The sequence below is a fragment of the Bemisia tabaci genome, chromosome 7 (genome assembly GCF_918797505.1).
Source record: "Bemisia tabaci chromosome 7, PGI_BMITA_v3".
Lineage (NCBI taxonomy): Eukaryota > Metazoa > Arthropoda > Insecta > Hemiptera > Aleyrodidae > Bemisia > Bemisia tabaci.
Genome location: NC_092799.1, coordinates 51,022,009 through 51,046,173, shown reverse-complemented (window position 1 = coordinate 51,046,173; position 24,165 = coordinate 51,022,009). Strand labels below are relative to the sequence as shown.

Genomic DNA, 24,165 nt, shown 5'->3' with positions numbered 1-24,165 from the left:
TTCCTCTCTATACAGTTACCCAATGCGAGGTCTCTGAAATATATTGAAGGGTATGAATTCGATCGACATCAATCATCGATCAAAAAATAAAAAAGTGAACCGATCAACGTGATTCGATCGATTTACTGCTTTTTTGATAGATTTGTGGATCGATCGGATGGCTTTGTCGATCGATTCACAGCGTTTTCAATCGATTCACAGCTCTGTCAATAAGTTCAAGAGTTCGTCGTTCGATTCATGTATGTGGATCGAATTAATGTCGCGATCGAATCACTTCGAGCGATTCACGGATCACGATTCACGGGTGGATATATTCATAGAGCTGTCGATCAATTCACTGGTTTTTCGATCGATTCACGGTTTTGTCGATCGAATTACATCGATCGATTCACACGGAAAAGATTGACATTGCTGATTTAACAATTTTGTGGTTAAAAAAGTGTCCGACACATTTCAGTATAGATTTTACAATAAAAAAATGCTAATTTAACCGGGGGTGGTGAAATTAGCTTGCCACTATTGTAAAATGTACATTTGAAACATTTCGGACATAATTTTTAACATTTGAATTATCAAATCAGCAATCCATTTTTTTCCGTGCGTGAAGAATATAGGATCGAATCGACGTCAGTTTCCTAATAATTTGTCGATCGGTTCACGTCGATCGAATCCATCAGTGGCGTGGCGTGAATAGCGATATATCGATTGCTATGCAGTTTAAGCCTATGGAAAAGGATCCATAAACAGGGTGTTCGCAGCGAACACCTTAATAATCGATTCTTTACAATAGGTTCAAATGGCATAACAGCCGATATATCGCAATTCACGCCACGCCACTGGAATCCATATACCCTCCAAGTCCAAATATACAGATCTATAGAGACTATATGGATTGCATTTTGCAAATGGAACCACGAACAAACCAATGTCGTTCAAATTGTGCAAATGTTTTCACCTTGCAAATAAAAACTGATCACCTAAGTAAATCTTATCTTTACTCCCAATAAACTGTGATTCAAGCCGTAAATTTCGTTCGTAAATCTAATTTGTCGCATGATTTCTGTGATTTGATTACAAAGAATGTAAGTTGCAGAGTCCTAGCAACATTGGAATGCTCTTGATCCCTCTTTGCAAAATGCAATGCATATAGTCTCGGAATACAGCTCGGAGGCTCAACATCCGCGGCTGTTCCGGTGGACGACTTGGGCACGACCTCTCGCCCTCGTGGCGTGACCTCTCGCCCTGGTGGCGCTTCTGTGTGATCTTGGACGACATTAATTATCAGAGGCAGTCGCGCGCGCTCGTGTTGGCGTTCGTCTCGCGGAACTCGGAAGGTCTGGTCTCTCATTTTCTCCGCTTGACTCCATCCAGGACACCACTCGCCACAGAGCAAGGAGCACGGACCCCCGTCGCTCTCGTTTCCCTTTTCCTTTTTCCCGCACAAGGTTCCCCCGCCTTGCGTTCTTTCGTCATCTTCTTTCCATTTCGTGACGATACAGTAGGGATCTCCAGCGAGCTAGGCTCCCGTGCTAAGGAAAAACGCCGTATAACCATTTGAGAGTTGGCATATTTCCCCGGATAAAGCAACTATTTTCTAAGAAAGTTATTCATATTTTCTCTTGAAATATTCAGATTTTTTCGATCAAATTGCGAACAAATTGTCTGAAAATGTTGAAGAAAAATATTCAAAATTTTTCCAGTAAAGGTCCTGATTGAAGGAAATTTGGCTGCGTCACACGGCGTTTTTCCTTCCTACGGTAAGAAAGAGGGTCTCTGTCTCTCCCTCTGTTTCTACCTCTGTATCCAATACTTCAAATCGTCGAGCACCAACACTGCCGTGCTAAGGAAGAACGCCATATGAGCTCTCGGGCGTTGCCAAATTTCCTTTGATAAAATGCAAATTTCCTGGTATAAACTTATGAATATTTTTCTTCCATTTTTTCAGATATTTTTTTTCGTAATTTCACCTAAAGTCCCTGAAAATTTCAAGGAAAAATATTCATATCTTACCTAAAAAATAAACATTTCATCGAAGGAACTTTGACAACTCTTGAATGTTCATACGGCGCTCTTCCTTAGCACGGCAGGAGACATGCTGCAGCTTGCCGGCACAGCTCAAGATCGTCAGGTAGGTCAGTTTCCCGGTGAGCTTTCCACATGTGTATCAGCATAGTGCGAACATTGAACAACGAAGGAAATATTGGGAAACAGAGAAAGCCGAGCTTGAACTGGCTATGTGTCGTAGACGGACATCTGTCGGCGGCTTCCGTTTCACCCTCGGATAATTCCTCGCCGAGATAATTCTCGCTGGCCGAGACCCACTCATTACCGCTGTTCTTATTAAACGTACTCATTGTGACCATGCGTGTTGCAAACACGACGCTTTGTAAACGCGACGTCGACAAATGGACACAACTGTGCAGAAATAGCGTCTACCCTTGGACATGTATATGCTAAAAGGACCGATGCGCAAGTGGAATGATGGGGTGTGTTAGTGGAGGACGGATAAGAAACAATGTGGTCAGTGGATAAAGTCCCTTTTGAGAAAATAGAAAAGCGGGATTTTCAATTAAATCAAAAGGAACTGAGCGTTAATTCGTGAGCCGTCAAATAAAGCACAAGTTTATTGAGTTGCATTAGCTCGTAAAATCAGTCATTCTATTGATTATGTGCTTAAAGTTCTTGCGAAACTACAAACCTGGTATCAAAACTTGGCTGTTTTGAAAACGCCTTCAAATGAGGCGTGATACCTCACGCATTCCGGAGAGTTCAAATAGTTGTATCATTGCGCCTTAGAAATGCAACGGCAGATTACAATTGAAATAGCCTTCATACACGCAAGTCTTGTCGATTTCCTTTGACACTTTAGTAGTCGTGAATGCATAGCTAAAATGCGCTCCAGCCGGAAGTGTATTCAGCAAATGAGTAGTTTTTATAGGAGGATTGAAAACAAACAAATGGTAGGAAATAAAACATAATAATAAGGACTTTGCAAAACGATACTCCGGGTATCCGAACTTGGCTGTTTTGAAAACGCCTTCAGCGCAACATTCAAAACATCTGGAAAATTTTTATTTTTTTTTGGGGGGGGGGGGCATATGATACTATTTTCAGTTCTATGAGGGCCAGGCCCCCCTGGACTCTCCCTTCGTTTGTCTATGGCAAGGGAGTTGAGCCATGAGCCATTGAAGTCGAGGATGCCCAGACTGGAGACTCTTAGCATCTGACGATGGAAGAAAATGAAACGCAGTTACTAAAAATATCCCACTGTACTGAAAATCTTGAAAATAGATAGGCATTTTCCAAGAAGTTTACTTCTTTGAAAATTTAAGAAGAATTCTACAGTGCCCCAGCGTGTTTCTGAAAATCTATTCACCTTTTGCGAAATTTTTAGGGTACATTTTTCACTTTTTCTTCACTGAAAAAAACGTTTCCTAAATTCAAGGCGACGCCGTGTTGACCTAAGAAAATTGGATACTTGAAAAAAGTGGACAAGAAACGAAGTCTTGAATGAAGAAAACGGTATTGCCTTGGTCGACGAAAACGCGATTTCTTGAACCAAAACTCCTGTTACATTGAAGCACGAAAACGTTTCCTTCAAATTAGGAAACACCGCCGCGCGAAGAGTTTCCTAAAAGTAAGTAAGTGTTGTGTTGTTTTCAGGAAACGTTTCCTCGAAAAAAAAAGGAAACAGTACCTGCAAGCGTTTCCTTAAAATTAGGAAACAGCCGGTCCCGCCACGTCGCTGCCTTGAGAATCAGCTCCCCGCCTAGAGTCCCTTTCCATACCCGTTGAAGCGCATACCCCTATCGTTGGTACTGCCGGGGGTAGCTTTCCTTCACGTAGTTGACGCGCTTCGCGCTCCCTCTGGTATCCTGATGAAGAACTCCGTTTTGCCCTGGCTGAGATTTGATCCTGTAACCTTCGACATTATCCCGGGAAGAGTGAAATTCCGACACCGTAGTCCACTCGGCCATCCTACCCTCGCGAGCGACGTGGAGTTATTTTCCTATGTTAAACCTATTCGCATCTATCTCTTTGGCTACACAGATACCCACCTGCTACCGTTCAATAGCACTTGGGTTTATCTAGCAAATACTACCTCAATTATCATTTAAATATATTAAATATCCACATATTTCCCTTTTCTTTCTGTTTATCAGCCGGTTCTCAGATATTATTTAAAGACCGTGGGCCATCGCCGCCATAACTAAACCAACGTATTTCCCTTTCTTTTTCATTCGGAGATAGTATGATCATGGAGTAAATTATTTTTTTATTTAAGTCTGGTTAAAGGACAGATTTTCATACGTGCCTCTCAAAGGTAAATTATCACTCATTCGATTATCCAATCTGACGCCCATATCATTAAGGTTCATGCGTAAATCAAAGAGGCTCATGTGAGAACCGCTTCTGCTCATACTGAAAGTAAATATGATTTAAAATTCCAATAAAGTATAGACAAAATAATCTAAGATTATTTAATGCTGGCTATAAAATTGGCACATAAAAGATAAATGATCTTTATGGAGTTTTCAAAATGTACTCGGAATAGCGGTAAAGATGTGGTGATAAAGGCATGTATAGGTAATAAATTACCTATACATAAAGAAGACACTTAAAAATGTTCGAAGCTACGACCAGATTCAAAGAGTGTACTTGCTGTAAAATGTTGAAAAGCTTCACATTATTTATTTTTACCTACATTAACGGACGCACGCTTTTGTTTAGAAAATTTAAAGAAATTTTCGTCGAATCAGAAAATTCACTGAAAAATATTAAAGGAACTTTGGCTCTGATCCGTGCATTTCTAGAAAGCATTCTGACATTTTGGACTGAAAACAATATGTTTGATAAGGCACAAAAATAGCGTTTTTTCAAAACCTCCACCTTTCCGACGCGTAAATCCCTTACGAACAAGAGATAAATTGATTAAATTTAAACATACTGAATTTGTTTGGAGTGGAGTGGATCTTACCAATAACGCCATCCAAGCGCTTCGGTCGGATTTCTGTAAAGGACCGTTCAAATAATATGCAACGCTCTAACGGAGAGAAATGGTCAAGGAGAGAGTTACGCCGTTTTGTTTTTACGTGTGAAAGAATAGGGACCTACGTGGGACCTACGTCGCAAAAGTGTTACGAGGGAAGAAGTGAGTGGGGTTCCAAAAATTGGAAATTTAGCGTTACGTTTTTTATGAGCGTGATGTCACTCATGGGCATAAGGGTGCATCGAAATTTTCACGTAGGTAAGCCGTAGAGAGCATGGTGGTATACGGACGGAAGGGCTCATCATCTCAAAGTGTAGATGCGCCCTTCCGCCAGAGGAGCGACGGTATATTTGGAAGGCCCCTCTTGAGCAACTCGCCGAATACATTGTGGTGTACGGCACGTTGCATCCACCTCCTCAGTAGGCGTTTGGTAATTTTTTTGTTTCCTAATTTTAAGGAAATGGGTTTCTTCGATCAACATCACATAGATCCTTAAATTGAGGAAACAGGAAATGCTATGCCCGTTTCCTAATTTTAAGGAAACTGATCTCTTCAAACGACACTCCATGGATTCTTCAATTCAGGAAACGGCTTTGCTTCTCTCCGTTTCCTAATTCTAAGGAAACAGGGTTCTTCGATCAACACCACATGGATCCTTAAATTCAGGACACAGAAGCGATTCCCTCGTTTCCTAATTTTAAGGAAACAGTTTTCCCGTTTCAAGTATCCGTTAGTCTGTTTCAAGAAAACGTATACGTGGTTCAAGAAAGCATGGTTTTCTTAACTCAACACAATTTTGTTACCTTGGATCGAGATAACTGTTGGCTTGTTCCAAGCTAACACCGTGTTGAAATTAGGAAACTTTTTAAGGATACATGTTTCCTTAAATTTAGGACAAGTTTTCTTTCAGTGTTAGGGTTGCATGTGAATTCGTAGTGGTTTTTCACGGGTAACACGGGCCTCCTCCGGGGCCCGGGCCCCGGTCCCAGGGACCCAGTAACCCCGCCTTGTGGCGGGCCTGCACCCGATCGTCGTGTATCTCGTTGTTGCCGCTGACATCACCGGCGCCTTATATTTACCACTCATTCTTATGGCCCGACCACTAACGAGCAGACGAGCACACCCCATCTTTCCACTTGCACATAGTTCCATTTAGCATAAATACGTCCCCTTGTATCGTTGAGAAGAGCCAAATGGTGAAATGGACGTATTTCTGCCAAACGGAACTATATGCATTAAGACATGAGCCCTGAGATCCATAAGAATTAGTGCATAACATGGCTCGCGTCATAATGCACATAGTTCCGTTTGATAGAATTACGTCCAAATATTACTTGATCCAAGCCATGCGGAGAAAGCAAGGCCAAAAGATTCCAAAAATTCCAATTTGAGTTACAAATTTGAGCTCGTCGTTTCCTGCACGAAGGAACGTAATGCAATTCCAAGGTTGCAAAATTGATTAAAACAATTCAATTTTTTACCAGATTAAACTTGCATCGTTTTCGTCGAAAATTTGTCTGATTTTTTGCATGAGATCGAAGAAAAATTAGTGAATTTTTCAGTCAGAAATTCTCAAAGTCTCCTAGTAAAATTTAGGTTTGCGCGGGAAACTCGGGCAACATTGGAATGTAGTTACGTTCCTCCGCGAGAAAAACGACGTAATGAACATACGTCCCCCCCCCCCCCCCCCCCGATCTTGCACTGATCCTCATCATACCGAAAATAAATATTTGCAGGGCATTAAAATGGTGCCAGGACTGTACCCACTCACATTTTTTTCGCCTAAGGGACTATTTGCCCGAAAGTTTTACTCAAAACGTTTTAACCCACAGATCCTCACCCATAAACCTTCCAACCTACGTGTTTTTTTTACCTACAAGCGTTTTTATCAAGTTGCTAAAGTTAGAATTTGGCACCAATCTGGCGGTCTTACGCCTGAATAACTGTAAGCTGGAGTTGGCAATCAAGTTCGCCTTCAACTTGATGGATGCAATTTGAGCGGCTCAGGAGTTGGAATAGTTGTATCACGCATCTTATAGTTAAGGATGATGCCCGAGGACGAGTGACTCTCGTTGTAATCTTAGTGTTTTTAATGACCTCTTAAGCGCAGTACGTCCAATTAATTTTACTTGATTCTCCCCATCGAAAAATATTTTGATATTGACATTGAGATAAGTTGTAAAAGTTAGAATTGAGCACCGCTCTCGCGGTCATAATAAGTGGAAACTGGAGTTAGAAATAAAGTTTGCCCTCAAATCGACCTCCTCTGCGACTTCCACGGGTAGTGTAAAATACTTGTAGGTAAAAACTCCTTCTTTGCGAAAAGTCATGCATACCTACAGAAGTGCGCGCAGGTCTACATGCTGTGGGGGAAAAAGTCTGGATGAACCGAGGAGCTTGGAGCACAAGGCGCATAAGTGCTGTTTTTGGAAAAATTGAGTTATTAATAATTTCAAGTAAAACCAGTCTTAAAGCATACTCTGCGAAAAATTCGCTCCCAAATTCCAATTTGTAAAGATTTTTCCAGATTTTTCCATGCCTACCTTACAGTTTGTAAAACGAATAGAATTATTTCATTCCAGTTCGTATTTTTTGTGTTCATTAGATAATGATTTTAATTCCTTATATGAATCGATTCACGAAGCAATACGGTCAAATTTGCATGTCGAAGAAAAAAAATTCACCCATGAATGCGGGAAATTCTAAATAGGGACCACGCAAACTTTGCGTCATGGAGTCGTCAAGCTTTTTTAAAATGAACATCGTGATATTTTTGGACAGTTCTACCACGGAAAGATCTATTCATGTATCTATATTTTTTAGTGCAGCAGATCCATTCACATATAAATATGAGGGCGATGCTATCCAAGTCGCTGAATCAATTCATTTTTTCAACGGAAAAGTATGCGGTATCCCTAACAATTTGGCAACGGGCCTGCTCGAGCTATTTCGCGGTTGCGCGAGTTCTTTGTTTCAGTGCGCGCACGCATCTGCAAACACGCAGTGGATGAGTGCAGGGACTCGCCGCGAAATTCCACGCTGCGCTAACTCACTCTAATTAATTTGAAAGTAATTAGAGCGGTTAGTGTCGCCCGGCTCTGTTTGATTCAGTTCAAAAATTAATCTTAAAAATGGACGTGTTGTAAGTTTTCGGTACGTGAACTGATTCATATCTTGATTTTAATTCCTTGAAGATCCCAGAGAATTACGAAAACAAGAAAAGAGAAAGACTTTGGATTGCGAAAGAAGTTGAATTTTTAATGAAATTATAAAACTGTAAAAAATCAGGAGAGGAGTAAAAGTAAAGAAAGAGGTGACTCGCATCAGACGTTGTTCAAAGTGTTGTAACTCTGAAACTTCTTGAAGACAGTGTAATTAAAGCATCCCCGAATTTTTCGACTGCTCAAATTTTTTTTGCAAAAATTGCTAAAATTTATGGATCAATAAGTTCTTCAATCTCATACAAAGTTGGAAGAATACTTAAGTCGAACAACGCCTGATGTGACTTACCTCCGTCTTTTTATTACTGACTAAGCTATGGAGATATAAGACATTGGATTAATAGTGGATTGAAAAAAAAAAAAAAAAAAAACATTTTGAACCTCTTTCAAAATTCATGATGAGGAGTTGGTTGTAATTTCTCCGAATGTTAAACTTGGGTAAGAAGTCTTCATACTCATGCTTTATGGGCAGCAGTAGGTATTGTATCCAGAACGCTTCTCAAAAAAGTGCATTTCCCGACTCAAACTGCGGGTGTCTTCGATTGGTTATGTTTTAATTAAAACCTGTATTGTGAGAGAAAAAACGCTACGTACATGTTTTATTGTTGGGTTTGGCGAGTTTTAATAATGCAAAAAGGGTTTTAAAATAATTTATTATATAAAGTTAGCAACTAAAAGTAATATTTACAAAGTGTGCGCTATCTGGCTGCAGGTGTTTCTTGCCTAAAGAATATATCACAATATCAGGCCACGAAATAGAGATGGATTTTGGAGCCGAAAAAATAATATGAAGTATAATTACGATTTACGACAAAAATAGGTATTCAAACTTAGGAATGAATGATTTTGATTTTGCAGGGGAAAATGAGGTACTATCTAATAGATGCAAATTTTTTTACGCAAGCTTAAGAGTCTGGGTTCTAAAAGATTCGAGATATGAACCTTTTGGATTTTTTTTTCATTTTTTAAATAAATTGTATTGTTTTCTGGCAGGAAAGTTAGATCATAAATTTTGGAACATAGAGGTCAAATTTATATTATTTTCTACATTCACCATCGGCGTTTTATAGCTGAAAGAAATACCCATCTCTATCTAACCACGTAGCCTGACATGATGATATTGTCACAATAAATCTCTCAGAGACTTTCTAATAAACCTACAATGCAACTACTTGGTAGCTGCATGACGTTTTCCGTCTTTTTGATGGCTGGATTCAAGTGAATGTATATGAGGTAATTATGAATATTCTTTGAACTTGGCTTTATGTCCCGTCCTCGCCTTTCGTTAGGCAAATTGTAGAACCGTCCCTACTTTATCTTTCATCAATGTGCGGCGTGTCTTTAAGGATTTGTGTAAAACAAACCAATTATTTCCATTTGTGGATTTTGCGAGAAACCTTTAGATTGAGGATATAGATGTGATATCTCATAAAGGGAAGGTGCTCCTCAATTAGACTACTTTTTGCGATGAGAAACCACTATCTCTGGCTTGTTTATATAAACAAATATCTGCATTGGAAAACCAATGGCACACATTGTATGTTGTTTCTTAATAGAGTCATAAATAGTGGTTCCTTGTTGCAAAATTCAGTCCAAATACGACCCAATATTTGAATGAACATCATCCTTGAGCTTATGAATTGATTTCAGATGGATACGAAGTTGTGCCATTATTTCCCATAAAGATGGTCATAATGAAAATCATTAGACGAAAGTTGGAATTTAATGGTGCCATCGATGTGTCAGGACCGTGTCTTTATTCAATCAAACGAAGGGCCAAAATTATGCCTCATCGATGCTGAAATTATCAGCTTTTACTTATTAAGACGTGTGAAATGGAGCACTAAACAGGGCAAGGATTTTAAAATCCGTTGGACACGTTTCCTCATCTAACTCCATAAAAAACACGTCGAACATACCGGGAATATTCAAAGGAAAACATTCACTGCGCACGCGCACGCAGAAAAAAGAATGGTAGCGCGCGGGCACCAGACTGTTGTGTTAAATTTCGTTTGACCAAAGTACAAAACCACGTATCTCCATTACGGTGTTTCAAAATTTCCGCTCCTAATTTATTTTTCCGCGGAAAAACGAGCCACATTTATAGCTAGAAATTATCACTGAATATTTTGCTGACGGAGGAGACAAATCAGGACACTTTTCAGGAAATGACGTTGAATAGTTGTTCAAAAAAAAAACAAAAAATCAAAAATCAAAAAAAAAAATAAAATAAAAATAAAAAAAAACATGACAGGAAGTCTGTAATGTCGCAAACGGAGGTACGTGCATTCGCACTGTGGCCATCGATATGCTCTCCAGGAAATCCAATAACTAGACTGATTCTGTAGTTTAAACAGTCGTCTGATAGATCTACAGAATGTTTATTGCTGTGCGTCTGTTAATACGTGCGTTATCAAATGGATCGCATTGAGCAGAACGGAACCAAGCCACATCAGCTATTGCCAAATTTAATTGGACAATTTAGTATTTCACATGAAAACGGTTGGCGATTTCGTGCAATTTCAGTGAATTTTTTGGTTGGCACTAAGCAAATTCATAGAGATTTTTTAAAGGTAACCGCACAAACGTCCTCTTGTAACAAATTAAATTCCCAAGTTAAAGTTGGCAATTAGCTGATGTGACTTGGCTCCTTTCTGTTAAACGCGGTCCAAGTATTGTCAGGCGCTCTACCATTCTGATTCATCGGCGCGGTGCATTGTTCCTGACCAATGGCGAGGCGTGAATGTTCGATTATCGATATCTCCCCATTCATAGCTATGGTAAAGAATCGATTATTGAGGTGCTCGTTGCGAACACCCTATTTATCGATCCTATTCCATAGGTTTAAATAGCGGATAGATGGATCTATAGCAACGCACACCACGCCACTGTTCCTGACCCTGTTCAATCCTTCAGTCCTGTCTTTAAATTTTGTTCCCACGTGCCACATCACTGCCTGGTCAACTTCTGCTTCAGTTCTTTCTGCTTTTCCAGGAGGGTTTTCCGACTCCTAGCCTCCCTCTCTTTCTTCTCTTCCTCTTCCCTCTTCTTCTTGGCTTCCTCGCTTTCCTTCTCGGATTCAGCCTTGGTTTCTTTCTTCACCGACTGTTGAGAGTCCTGTGTCTCCTTCTGATTCTCCTTGTTCTTGGCTGGCGATCGTTTCTTGTAAAGTCCGTCCGTGTACGCGTCGTTGCCGAAGTGTTGAGCGTGAGGTCCGTAGCCCTGGTAAGGGGCGTCTCCTTGTAGGGGGACTACGTACGCGTTGTGGAAGGCCTCCGGGTAGCCGGGGGTCGCTGCCGCCGTTGGTGAGTACGCCTGGGAAAACGGAATAGGAAAACAAATTGTTAGAAAATGCCGTGATTTGAGAACAAATTGGACGAAATGTTGCGATTACGCATTATAATTTCTAGCTCACTCACAAAAGTACCTTTCTCCATCGGGAAACTTAAAGCACATAAGTTGTCTCTGAAATAAGCAAGAGCGGACATGTCAAAGCATGGAGCTCCTGTGGCTCTCAGTAGCCACCCCTCTATCTTTTGTAATCTGTATATGTATAAATGAAGATACTGATAAAAAAAAATAATAAAAAATTGCAATAAAACATCATTCCAGATAATTTGAGTTCATATGTTGGCTGCCCTTTTCGGCCCCAAGAGCTCTATCACCTATCCTCTAAAATTACCGATATGTACGTACTCTCATCATAAAGATACTAAACACGGGGGAAACGTCTCTTAGACCCAGAGTCCTGACTCTTAAAATATTTGACACGAAAAAAATACTCTTGATTCAATCGGACGTAATTCTGCCAAACGGAACTATGTGCATTATGACGTGAGCCCTGTTACGCATATATTCTTATGGGTCTCAGGGCTCATGTCTCAACGCACATAGTTCCGTTTGACAGAAACACGTCCAATTGGATGTTTGCTTAAATCAAAAGGAAATCCGCTTAAATTAAGAGGTTTGGCTCTCAATTGGACGTATTTCTGTCAAACGGAACTAAGCGCCAATCCGAGTTCCTTTTGAGGATTTGAGAATGCCGGATACTGCGTTCTGTCAAACGGAACCAAGCGGCATGGAAAAGCAAACCCCCCTCTCCCTTCCTCACCCGATGGCGCTTAGTTCCGTTTGATAGAAATACGTCCAATTCAAGCAAAAACCCGTTTGAATTAAGAGTATTTTGTCTAGTGAAATTTTTTCAGAGTCTGGACTCTAGGTCCAAGAGACTTTTTTTCGTGTGAACTTTGAATGGAAGAAGAAAGAAGCTAACCTGAGGCGGTATAGGCTGCGGGAGGGCGCTATGATAGACGGGCGTCTGGTACTGATACACGGGGGCGACGGGGGCTACAGGGGCGACGGGGGCGGCGGGGGCGGCGGGGTAGTAGCCGGAATAGGCGGCGGGGGCGTGGCTGTACTCGTGGTGGTGGGGGTGCGGGGGTGGGTGGACGGCGTGGCCGATCTTCTTGACGACGGCCCGGAAGCCGTGCTTGTCGTCGGCCGTGTACTCCACCACCCGGATCGTCCCGTCGGCCTCGACGAGGCTGTACGATCCGCGGACGACGTCCCCGTCACGTTCCTCGTATTGCTGCTTCACGTCACCCGTGTGAGGGTCGTGAACCCCGTATTCGTACTTGTACTTTGGGTAGTGCTGAAACAAACGTCATCAATTAGATTTCAACCCAGGTATCCAACATAAATACTAAAGAACAGTTGTTGGTACCAGAGTACCTTTACAGGGAGAGTATGGCCACTAGGTTACATGGTGCTCTTAAGGTCCAATCAAATGGCCGCGAGACAGACCGATAAATAAAGCTATATACAAAATTATAGCGATAGACGGATCAATTGGACATATTTCTGCCAAACGGAACTTTGTGCATTATGACGTGAGCCCTGTTATGCATATACTCTTATGGGTCTCAGGGCTCATTTCTGAATGCACATGGTTCCGTTTGGCAGAAATGCGTCCAATTGACAATGTAATAGAAAAAGCTATAGATAATGTGATAGACAGAGGGATTGGCAAAGTTGTGGACAAAGCTATTGACAATTTTATAGATGAAGCTATAGATAAGAGTATAGACAAAATTTTTGACAAAGCGACAGAAAAGTGATAGACAAAGCAATTGACTAATTGTAAGTTGTAGACAAAACGAAAAACTAAGTTAAGTGAGGGAAGGTGGAAGTGAGTGAGAGCAGGTCGTCCCCAACCTTTGACGTTCATCACCTATGCTCCGCCTGTTACCAACCTTGTCATCTTAGAGGTAAGTTAAAAAGACGTTTCAAAATGTAGTACGCAATATTGGATTCAAAACTGAGTAAATACATCTACCTTCGGAATTTAAGCAAATTTTATGGTCTTATAGGCAAATAAAACCTCACTTCGGAATGGTTTGCATTTATTTCTGCATTTTTCAATTTCTGTTTCCTGGTCGAGGATGGGGGTGCGATCATCCCGAAACGTCGCAGACACTCTGTTTATTTTTAGCCTTGGTTTCCCATTTTCTTTTGTTTTCTCTCGTTAAATTATTTCGGCTATTTTTATGTATCGATTTTAATTTTAAAACTAATCAACTACTCAGGATAACTCACATAATGTTCATGATCATGGTAGGGTGCGTAGTAAGTGGGGTGTGCGTATCCGTTGTATCCGAAGACCTGGGCGGAGTATCCGATGCCCGGGTGTCCGTGGTAGACGTAGGGCTGGTAGGGCTGGTAGTAGCCGCCGTTGTGCCCAGTGTAGCCGTTGTGCCCGGTGTAGCCGTTGTGCCCGCCGTCGTAGTGGCCGTCATCTTCGTAGCCGTCGCCGTCCTCGTCCGAGTAGCCGTAGTACTGCGCGTGCGAGTAGTCGCCGCCGGGCACAGGCACGCTTCCCGCTATGCTCAGGATCAGGAGGAGCACTCCACTGCAAATCTGCAACAATCATTCCAATATGACCTCATCAATTGAAGACAAAATTTCTATACTGGCTCGGAATCACATACTAAATATGACAGTCATCTGTCCGATTCGAGCAAAATTCAAGGCACCGATCAAGATCGGAGAGCCGAGCTCCGCAGTTATCAGTTTACCTCAACTACTCGAATAGATATCATACAAATCTGGATAAAGATAACTAAGATTGAAGACATTCTAATAATTTCTTCAATTTCTGGATTGTAGCATCCATTAAATATGACTTTGCTACGTAGATGCATAAAATTACAACATTTAATTAAATTAATTTAGTATACCTATGCATTTCGTCAAACGCCATCAAGGTACACTTTACGAAACATATAAAATTAACAAACCACAGCAATTAAAAGTAACACAGTAAAAACCAAAATTATATAGATTGGTTGGTTTGTTAGATTATTTTAATACAATTGTTTAATTTTATGCATTTAGGCTAAAATTTGTTGTATCGTTATAAAAAATTTTAGCTGTTGAGCGACGGATGTTGACTCTCCTGTTCAGCTGGCAAATTCATCGTGTGATTTATTTTGGCTTTAAGCTAGAGTACGTAGATGCTCGGACAAGTCGAAATTTAGTGTTCTCAGAGCCGAAAAAGGCAGCTGACCTCCTAACACGAGAAAAATTGGAAAAAAGCCGCTGTCAATCATCAGGTTCCAATAAAAAATCAAGATGGCCAAGAACGTTTATCGAGCCTCACTGACTGACTGACTCACTCACTCACTCACGTATCAGCGGATCTCGTGAACGGGAGGCCGTGTGACCCTGAGATTCCGCACTGGGATCCCTCTCTACCCCGAGGCGCCGGATAAGGGAGGATTTCGCGATCCGCCCGCCGGTTCGCGGGATATCGCGGTTCGCGTGGGTCGATTTTTCCGTAAGGACAACGGGTGCGAGAGAGAGTGCGAGCGAGATAGAGCGATTTCCGCGTCTCGCGCTGGAAGACAGCTGATAAATTTTACGTACGTTCTTCTGGTACGCGCAACGGGTGCGAAGAAATGGAAGGAGTTCGGCGTCCAACGAGTGCGAGGAGGATGGAACGAGTTCGGCGTCGCGCTGTTGGAAACGCCGCGCCATGATTTTTGCGAGCTCTGACTCGTGCATCCGTTGCCGGGCTACTCTCTCAGGGATGTGAAAATCTGGAAAATCTGTCTGTGCATTAGTTCTGTTTTGAAATGATTTAGGCGAATTCTCGAAAAATTTTGAGAGAAGCTGTTGTTTGGCTTCAAAAATAAAATAAATAAACCCAAATGGAACATAAAGACGGTGTGCAACGTTGCAGTCGGAAGAGAAGCGGGGTTTTTGCGCGCATTTCATCAATACTTGACTCCGATCGTGGAAGGCGCTCTTGATACAACTATTTCACCACGGGGGATGTCCACATTGCTGCTCGCTATATTGAAGGCGTTCTGTACTGTGATGACGGCTCGGTCGAACAGCGCCTGCAGACGCGGTGCTGACAGCAGAGCAAAACTAGAACATCGTTTCGACATTCTCCACCTGCTTTCTGTTTCTATCATAGTTTACCGAAACACATGAGTCATACTTGCAAAATTTTGGATCATCGCTAATGTTTTTTCCTTTTTTTTTTTTCTTAATTTCAAAGCATTAAATCTTATACAAGGAAACCGATGGTTACATCCCATAGTTCTCGTAAAATCGAGATTGGATTCTTGCAATTCGTCACTTTTAACAAGCAGAAATGAAGCGAGCAACTATTTGAACTCCGGAGTGGGTATGTGGTATCATAAAAAATTGAAGGAAAATCATACGTTTTCGCCCATCCCAAGTAACAGATGTTTATGAGTTTTATGCGCACATTTACGTAGTCTTAGTTGAGTAAGAAATTCGCGTGTATGCCACGATATTGATTTGAATAACGCGCAATTATAATACTCTTAGAAATTCGCCAGGAACACGACGTATTTGCCGTGATATCGTGGTGATTATCGTGTAATTTCTAATTTGTTTTTCAAAATCCCTGGAAAAATCACGTTTTCTCCGCGATGTCGATGACAAACCCGCCATTGCTGAGAATTAAACGAAACCGTTGGTTAAATCCCGTAATTTTCGCGGCTGAAACTCACCAGCTGTAACTTCAATTAAACATTGGACTGACAAAAGTAACACATCTTTATGAAAATAACCAACTTTTGATTGGGTATTGTTGATTATTATAATGATCATATGAGCTTACTGCAGAACAGACCAAAATAGCAGCTTTAATCAGCATACTACTAAGCTCTGCATTTTTATCAAACCAGTGCGTCTCGCCAATTTTGAAATAGTAAAAAATAATTCAGAAACACAATTAGTAACTGATCACTAATCACAGTGATTGCTGATGGTGGGGGTTTTCCTGTGCGTAGCACGGGTTTCCTGCTAGTTCTGGATAATTTAAGGCTATAGGTTGACTGCGGCTTCTTTTGGCCCTAAAAACTCCATGACCTAACCTTGAAAATCACCGACATGTCCGTCCTCTCCGCATAAACGGATCCGCTATTTTAGGAGAGAGGAGATCTACATTCAATGTAAGGATATTTCTTTTAAACAATCGTATGTAGGCTGGATTTTGGGTGATTAAACACAACGAGCCCTGCTGATAGTTGAAAACTGCGCTTCGATACCTGAGATAGTATGATACTCCTTTGATACCATGATTTTTGCGGCTATTCGCAATTATTGCCCTCTCGGTAAGCCTACATTTTTTAAAATCTTGAAATATGACACGAGAAGCGGTCTGTTGAGGGCACAAAGCGTCCTCTATTTTTCAGCTAAAAAGAAAAATTTCTGGAACTTTGTCTGGCCGCGTTCTAGAGATCTAGTTGTTGGAGCTGGAAATCATAAATTATGAAATTACAGTTACTTCTTCGATCTTGGAAGAAATGATTACGCAGCCTCTAATGTCCGGTTGCTATTCTCTCGGTTATCTTACACCTCTATAGAACAAGATGTATTGCGGTGAAAATACCGTTTAAATGATCATATTTTGATGAGAGAAAACTCAATTCTGAGAATATTATTAAAACTATCCTTGCACTTTTGGCAGAGCGACAGCAGATAATATGTTTTATCCTGTGGCGATTTTGCAAGTTGGCAAAACTTTTTGTTCTCAATTAATTTATATCCATTAAAATAATTGATTTTAGGTGAGCTGCCTCATCCAGAATCGATCGGTTTACATCCACTTGAATGGAGGAAAAACAACGTCGCCAACTTTCAAGATTCGCCACTGGAGAATACACTTGCGCGGACAGCGAATCAATATGAATGAGGGCAAGCGCGAGGGCCTAGTGCCTTCAGATTTTTGGTTATGCAACATTGATATCCCTTAAGTACGAATAGTTGTATTCACGCCTTGAAATTAAAGCGGCTGTCTTCAAAGCAGATTAAACACTTCTGATTGAATACAGCTGGTAAATGAAACCGCTTCACTGTGTTTCCGTTAATGAATTTCTACAAAATTCAAAAATTCCTATAAATCAATAGAAATGACCTTTTTATAAGTATGTTTACTACACGAAGGAAACACCTACGGAGGGAATGACAGTTTGTTCGTGGAACTTTCCATTGACCGACTCATGTATAAAGGGTCATTTCTGGAACGATAATATATGAACAAACTAATTCAAATTAAGAATCATTTTCCTGCCAAATGATACGACACAAAAATCGACGAAATTAAAAAAATGCACCCATATATCTGCAAAAAATATTTTGCAGACGCACGTATGTGTAACCCGAGGAATTAATTTACGTATTTGACACGGCACCTGAGCAAATATGCTTGTATCATAATTTGACACATGAATAATTATTATGCACAAATAAACTGACGTAAATAATGACTTAAAATTGGAAACCGTGCAGAAGTTTTTGCACTTGATATGGTCATAAAAACTTCATTGCTTACAGAAATGAAAAGGTAGACCCAAAACCAATATCATCACTACAGTAACGAGCATATAGCAACTTTAAAAGGTTATAGGACATTTCATCAACGATTTTTTGTCCGCGCACCTGTTTTTCCAGTAATTTACGTCCGCGCGTTTTTTCGGCACGGGAGTTTCGGTCCACCTGCCAGTTGAGACCCAAAGTTAATTGGCCCACATGTAAATACAAACGACAATTGCTCACGACGTTTTTGGATGAAAAGGTATAATGTCTTGGAAGAATAAGGGTTTGCTTGTTTTTTTGTTTTGTCTGTTTGGTCCAACGGAGAATAATATATAGTTGAGAGTTTTGGTAAAAATGGGGGAGCGTCAGATCCATGAGACAAAATTCACTAAAACTCTCTACACCTCTTTGGTGTAACAGGACTTAATTATCTTTCAAGAAATTCTCACCTTGTTATACCTGAACCGGATAAATCTTTATATTTGTCTCAGCTAAAGGCTCTTAGATTTTTCCTGTGTACGATAAGTATCTTGATTTTTTTGCGAGGAAAGATCTGTACTTTTAAAGGATGCCTGTCATTCTTAATACGTTCAATTTTGTAAAATACTGTGCAACACCTCTGTTGTGAAATAGTTGCTTCAGGCGCCGCCGCACGGCGGGCGGGCGACCAGCGAAAAACGCGCATTGGCGCCTACAAACCTAAGTGGATACTTCAAGCATTGTGCCATGCGTGACGTATCCACTTAGGTTTGTAGGCGCCAATGAGCCTCTCGCGCTGGCAGCACGCCGCGCCGCTCCGCTCTGTTAGGTTTTAATATTTATACTCGCATAGTCAGCGTTTTTAACTCATGATTTTGAAATGTTTGCACACTCTGCATTGATTATTCTCATTTAAATTGATGGGAAAAAATATGTATCAATTTATCAAAGGAGAATAATAATATGTGTGTTTTTTAAATATTGGTGGTTCCGTGTCAAATTTAATGATTTCCAAAGCACTTTAATTTTTTCTTTTACATTTTGTGCTTTTATTGTGCTGCAGTGAAGTGTACGTGCAACCAAACGCTCAAAATTTGACGTATTTGACTCTTAAAGATCGATGTATAAATGGGTTAAAACTAAAGTTGCGTGCCTCTTGGTTTTTTTCCCTCTTTTATTCATTTTTGCAGTTTCTGTCGGCACAACTGCGGCTCATTGAGATTAATGTCGCTTGGAAAAGGTTTTACAAATATTTGTCACGTTTTAAAAATATAAATGTTTTCAAAATGAAGTAATAATTTCGTAAAGAAAAAAATAAAAAAAAGTACAAATATATATATCAGGTAGGTATAGGTTCTTGGCTTTGATTTCCCCACGGAATGGTGTGGACCCAGCACCATTTCTCCACCTTGTTACATTAAGGTAGGTATATTGTACATCGAATATTTTAAGGATAGAAATAAAACCAAATATTCACCAATGACAATTTAAAAAGATGATTCAAAAGGAGAAAGTGATAACATTTCAATTAGAAAATGAGCAATTATAACAACACCTCCTTCTCTCTCAATTTCTCATTTCCATATTGTCAATATAATTTTACATACGGGCTAAAATATAACGCTTGGACCAAGTCACTGTTGTTTATTTTGTATTCGGGCGTGTACTATTGGACAAAAAAAGTGCGCGGACAAAAAATCGTTGACAAACTGTCCTGAAACCATTTAAAACATTTATGAATGACATTCTCTGGATGCACGCAAATAATGCTCAGAAGAGCTTCTCGATCGAAAAGAAGGAACTTTCCTGCTGAAATGAATTTGGTAAGTCTTTGGTCTCAAAATGCGCTTATAGGAGACTCTTTTATGCTTCCGAATCAGGGATTCGATTTTGAGTCAGACTGAAGTTCCCACCTCTGCAGACGACAACAAATAAGTTTTGACTCATTAAAAATGAACATAGCAATCGATTGACCCTTATTGATTTTCATTGCGTATATTACTAGCTAATGTGCAATTGTAATGATATTAATACCCTGTACGAAATTTACACACGATTTTAAAATGTGCACTCATTCTGACAATTGATACAATTCGATAGGATTCCCTTCCTGGTCAAAATGTGGCCATATCCACATGCTATTTCTGTAAAGGCAAACTTTGATTCGTAATGAGCCTTGTTATCCAGAAGGCTTTATTTGTACCGGAGCTTGCATAGAAATACAGATACATTCTAAGGTCAAAGAAGCGACGAAATCTCCATCTGCATGGTGCACTCGTGACCCTTATTCCAGTAGCCAAAAAATCATGAAATTTAGCTTGAAAAAGCTCCAAACCTGACCACTCAGAAATGAAAATTTGAGAAATTGGATAACTTATTTCGGACGATTTAAATTTTTAATTATGATAAACAGCATTGAAGTGGGCTCCATCCTGAACTTCTGGGTGGCAAATGTAGGGAACAGTTAGTTCGAAAATTACGAAAGAATATCAGAGAGGAATGCAATGGGGATTCTCAAAAATTGGCATCACTGCACCGAAAAAAAAAGGGAAGTTAAATTAACATTCTGAATGTAAAAAAAGTGTGCGAGAACTTATAAATGCTGAATTACCCGCCACAGCACTTAATTTTACATCTTGGCATTGCTGAAGTAACTGCTGTGGCAGGTATTTTAGCATTTTGTAAGTTCTCGCACACTTTTTTTACATCCAGAATGTTAAATTAACTTCAATTTTTTTTCGGTGTGATTTTTCTCCGATTAAATCCAATAAAAATTGACGGCTGAAGTAAAAAAAGCGTACTTCAGATTGTGAAGTCAGAGGTCTTTATTGATGGTGTTTTTCTATTTTTAAAGGGAAACTAACGAAAGTCAATTTTGAATTTTCTGTAGATTTGTATAACTCATTTCACAAGTGAAGGGAAAAAGTCTCACTCAACTATAAAACAACATTTTGATCAGTTTCAGTTAAAAAACACCGTTGTCAACTTGAGAGAATCGTCTCTGACGAGATAATGCGTGTCGACGCTTGCAACTCTGCACTTAAGCTCTAGAAGAGGGGGAAAGGGGCTTATTTCAATGTCAGTTTTAGGAATATATTAATGCAACATAACGATGTTCATTCATAACAATTATACGGAAAGATCATGAAAGCGATAGGACCGCGTTCATACCCGAGAGGCAAGAAATTGAAGCACACTTCAATCACGAGCGAGAACTCTGTGGCACTTAATTTTACGACTCAAGTTCCCTTGGAATGAACGAAAAATCAGTCTAAGTCTGTCTGAGCTTCAAACAGATACGTAAACCGGTCATGATTTTGTATTGTTTGAATCTCTGACGAATTTACTTCAACCGAAATGTTTATGGTTTTTAATCACGTGACTACTGTGAAGGAGGAAATCAACGGTGAAACTTCCGAACTACCGATCTCGGTTTGCGACGTTGCAGACTTCCTATCATTCTTAATTTTTAAATGGAAAATTGCACCCGATGCCACTTTTTAAAAACTTCTAGACTTTTTTTTTCTTTGTGTGTAGAAAATTCTGTGAAAACCGCAATGGAGAATTTTGATCTGATCTCCTTTAAAAATTATAACAGGAGTGAAAATTCTTGAACATCGCGAACGAGATACGCGGTTTGGGAGTTTCACCGTAAAAATAACTTCAACGAACGGATGAGACTTACTCAGAGGCGTTGAAGTTGTTGAATATAGTCTAAAAATCTTTTTTTTTCCTCTCTCTTTTTTTACCTTTTCTAATTTTCAAGGAATACAGCCAGGTTGGCCATGCATTTTTGTGCTAATAATTATTGTTTTAAGAAACGAGTCCAATTTTCGTAATCTTTGCGGTGAAATTACCACACGCGGTAGACGTCTTCTTATAAAGGAACTTTTTTTTCAAATTTTCTTGGACATTTTGCATGGAGTCCCCTAAGAGTCGTATTCATAGTCGTGCCTTAAGCAGTTCGTATTCTTGGGGGGCCCCATATGGATTACTTTATGATCAAAGAAAGTTTAAGAACGCTTTTAACGGAGTTTTATAGAGGGGACAATTTTTGAGAATTTTAAGTGAAGTGCACCAGTTGAATATGATCATGAATATGGATCTTTACGAGAGATTACGGTGATTATTCTCTGCAAAAAATGCAAGGACAGAAAAAAGGATCTGTGATTTTGTGAAACTCCTAGGTAGGTAGGGACCTACATCGAAGTTTGGATAACCCGCAATGGAGGTAGATTTTTTTCTTTTGTATTTCATATTTTTACAGCGGCAAACCATCGTAATTCCAATCGAGGACTTAGTTCCACGGTTAAACTGATGAATTTTAATCAAATTCGAAAACTTTTCTCTCTTACAATGCCGCGTTGGAGGCGTTCTTAAAACGTTTGCAATCAATATATGAACCATTATCTACAGGGAAAAAAGTTGTTCAAGGATTGACCGTAAGTGCAGCTTTTTTTCCAAAATAAAAAGTATTAAAAATCATTTTACGAGTATTTGGCGTGTTGAATTTTACATCGACCGGATGTCCCGTGCAAATAAACTGCAAAAAAATATTACAGTTTATTCCACGGTTAAAAAATATTACAGTTTATTTGCAGAGGACAATACAGGTCATATAATCACTTTCAATTTTTAGGTAGTGCTGGATTTTTCATTGACCGTTAAACTTTCTCTCAAAGAAGAATTTCCTTTAAAAAAAAAACCTATTCTACAATTTTTTTTAACATATTGGGTTTTACATCGAGTGGTACATGTCCTCTGCAAATGAACTGTAAAAAAAGAAGGGGAGAAAATATTTTCGATTTTTGGGGCGCGCTAAATTCTACGGAGATCGATAAGCACCCTCTCAAATCTTAAGGAAGAAACCTTCCTTTCGGATAAATCTCAATTCACAATTTTTTTTAACATTTTGGGGTTAACATCAACCAGTAAAAATTTTCTTAAAGAAGAATTTCCAAAAAAAGATAACGTTTTGCGACTTATGAACACGCCATGAAAGATTTCCTAAAAAAAAAAAAAAATAAAAAAAATGTTAGCATGTCGGGGTTTACATTGACCGCTAAATTTTCCCGTAAAGAAAAATTTCCAAAAAAAAGACGTTTTCCAACTTTTGGACACGTCAAGCAAAATTTCCTATAAATCAGCCCTGTCCACAATTTGTTCAGCATGTCGGGATTTACTCGGACCGGTAAAAGTTCTCGCGAAGAAAAATCCCCTTAAAAAAAAGACGATGTCCTCCAACGTGACGTTCGACACCGACGAAAGCTCCACCTAACACCCGAAGCAAAGCTGGGATAAGCGGCACAAACCTGTATCATATCCATCTGTGGGACACCATCAACTGCGCGTAACACTGGTAGGAGTAGTCGCGGTCGGCGTGTAAGACAACGGAACACTTGTAACAACACTTGTAGCGCGTCCTGTCGGGTGACGGGTCACGGCGCAAATGTGAGCCGCAACGGAACTGCCGGGTGATCTCGCGCGATCGGACTTGACACCGCGACGCCCATCCACCATAGTTTTTATAACTTCATAATGTCTTATTTGTCTGCCGATGCCGGCCCATCAACTCCGATCAAGGACCGCGCGCGGCTCCCATTACCACCGGTCACTTCGCGGTGGGTCCGCCCATTCACCCGGTGCATCTCCCTCAATTCTATTCATACCAAATCCACCGATTCATTCCTTCCTCGACTTTTATTCAATTCTTCTCCGTCGGGAATTCAAAAGCCACTTGCAAAAAAAAAAACGAAAAAAGTTGTGTCATTTTGTGGGGGAAAAAGCACACGAAGAAAGAAATTTCGTGCATGGGAACAGAGGTTGAGGTCGTATGAATGTATTTCTACCAAACAGACCTATGTGCAAGTGAGAAATATGGGGTGTGCTCGTTAGTTCTCTTTACGTAAGAGTAAATGAGAATAATAAAGCGCCAGTAACGTCAGCGGCAATGAACGAGAGTGAGCGCCAGGGGGAGAACGTCGTCGGGGCGCTTTAACTCATGAGCCCTGTCCACAACGCTCTCCTGCCATGCCCGCGGCTCATGAATCCCGCATTCAGTTGGCACATAGGTCTGTTTGATAGAATGTAATATCCCGCTTTTCCAATTCTACAAAAGGA

At 40.2% G+C, this 24,165-nt stretch overlaps 1 protein-coding gene across 1 annotated transcript; it reads right to left on the bottom strand.

The window, feature by feature from the left end:
- Window positions 1–10,735: 10,735 nt before the first annotated feature.
- Window positions 10,736–23,610, bottom strand: LOC109039368 (uncharacterized). The gene is made up of 4 exons (XM_019054828.2): window positions 23,358–23,610; window positions 13,807–14,127; window positions 12,485–12,862; window positions 10,736–11,526 (listed from the first exon to the last, which is right to left on the bottom strand). The coding sequence occupies exons 1-4, from the start codon at window positions 23,370–23,372 to the stop codon at window positions 11,161–11,163; spliced, it is 1,080 nt and encodes a 359-aa protein (XP_018910373.2). The 5' UTR covers window positions 23,373–23,610; the 3' UTR covers window positions 10,736–11,160.
- Window positions 23,611–24,165: the final 555 nt, after the last annotated feature.

Bases quoted from the DNA above. Each gene is read 5' to 3' on its own strand.
- LOC109039368 (XM_019054828.2), bottom strand. The intron at 12,863-13,806 runs GTGAGTTATCCT...CGTTTGTTTCAG, and splicing joins ACCATGATCATGAACATTAT to CACTACCCAAAGTACAAGTA. The intron at 11,527-12,484 runs GTTAGCTTCTTT...CCGTTTTCCCAG, and splicing joins CGCAGCCTATACCGCCTCAG to GCGTACTCACCAACGGCGGC.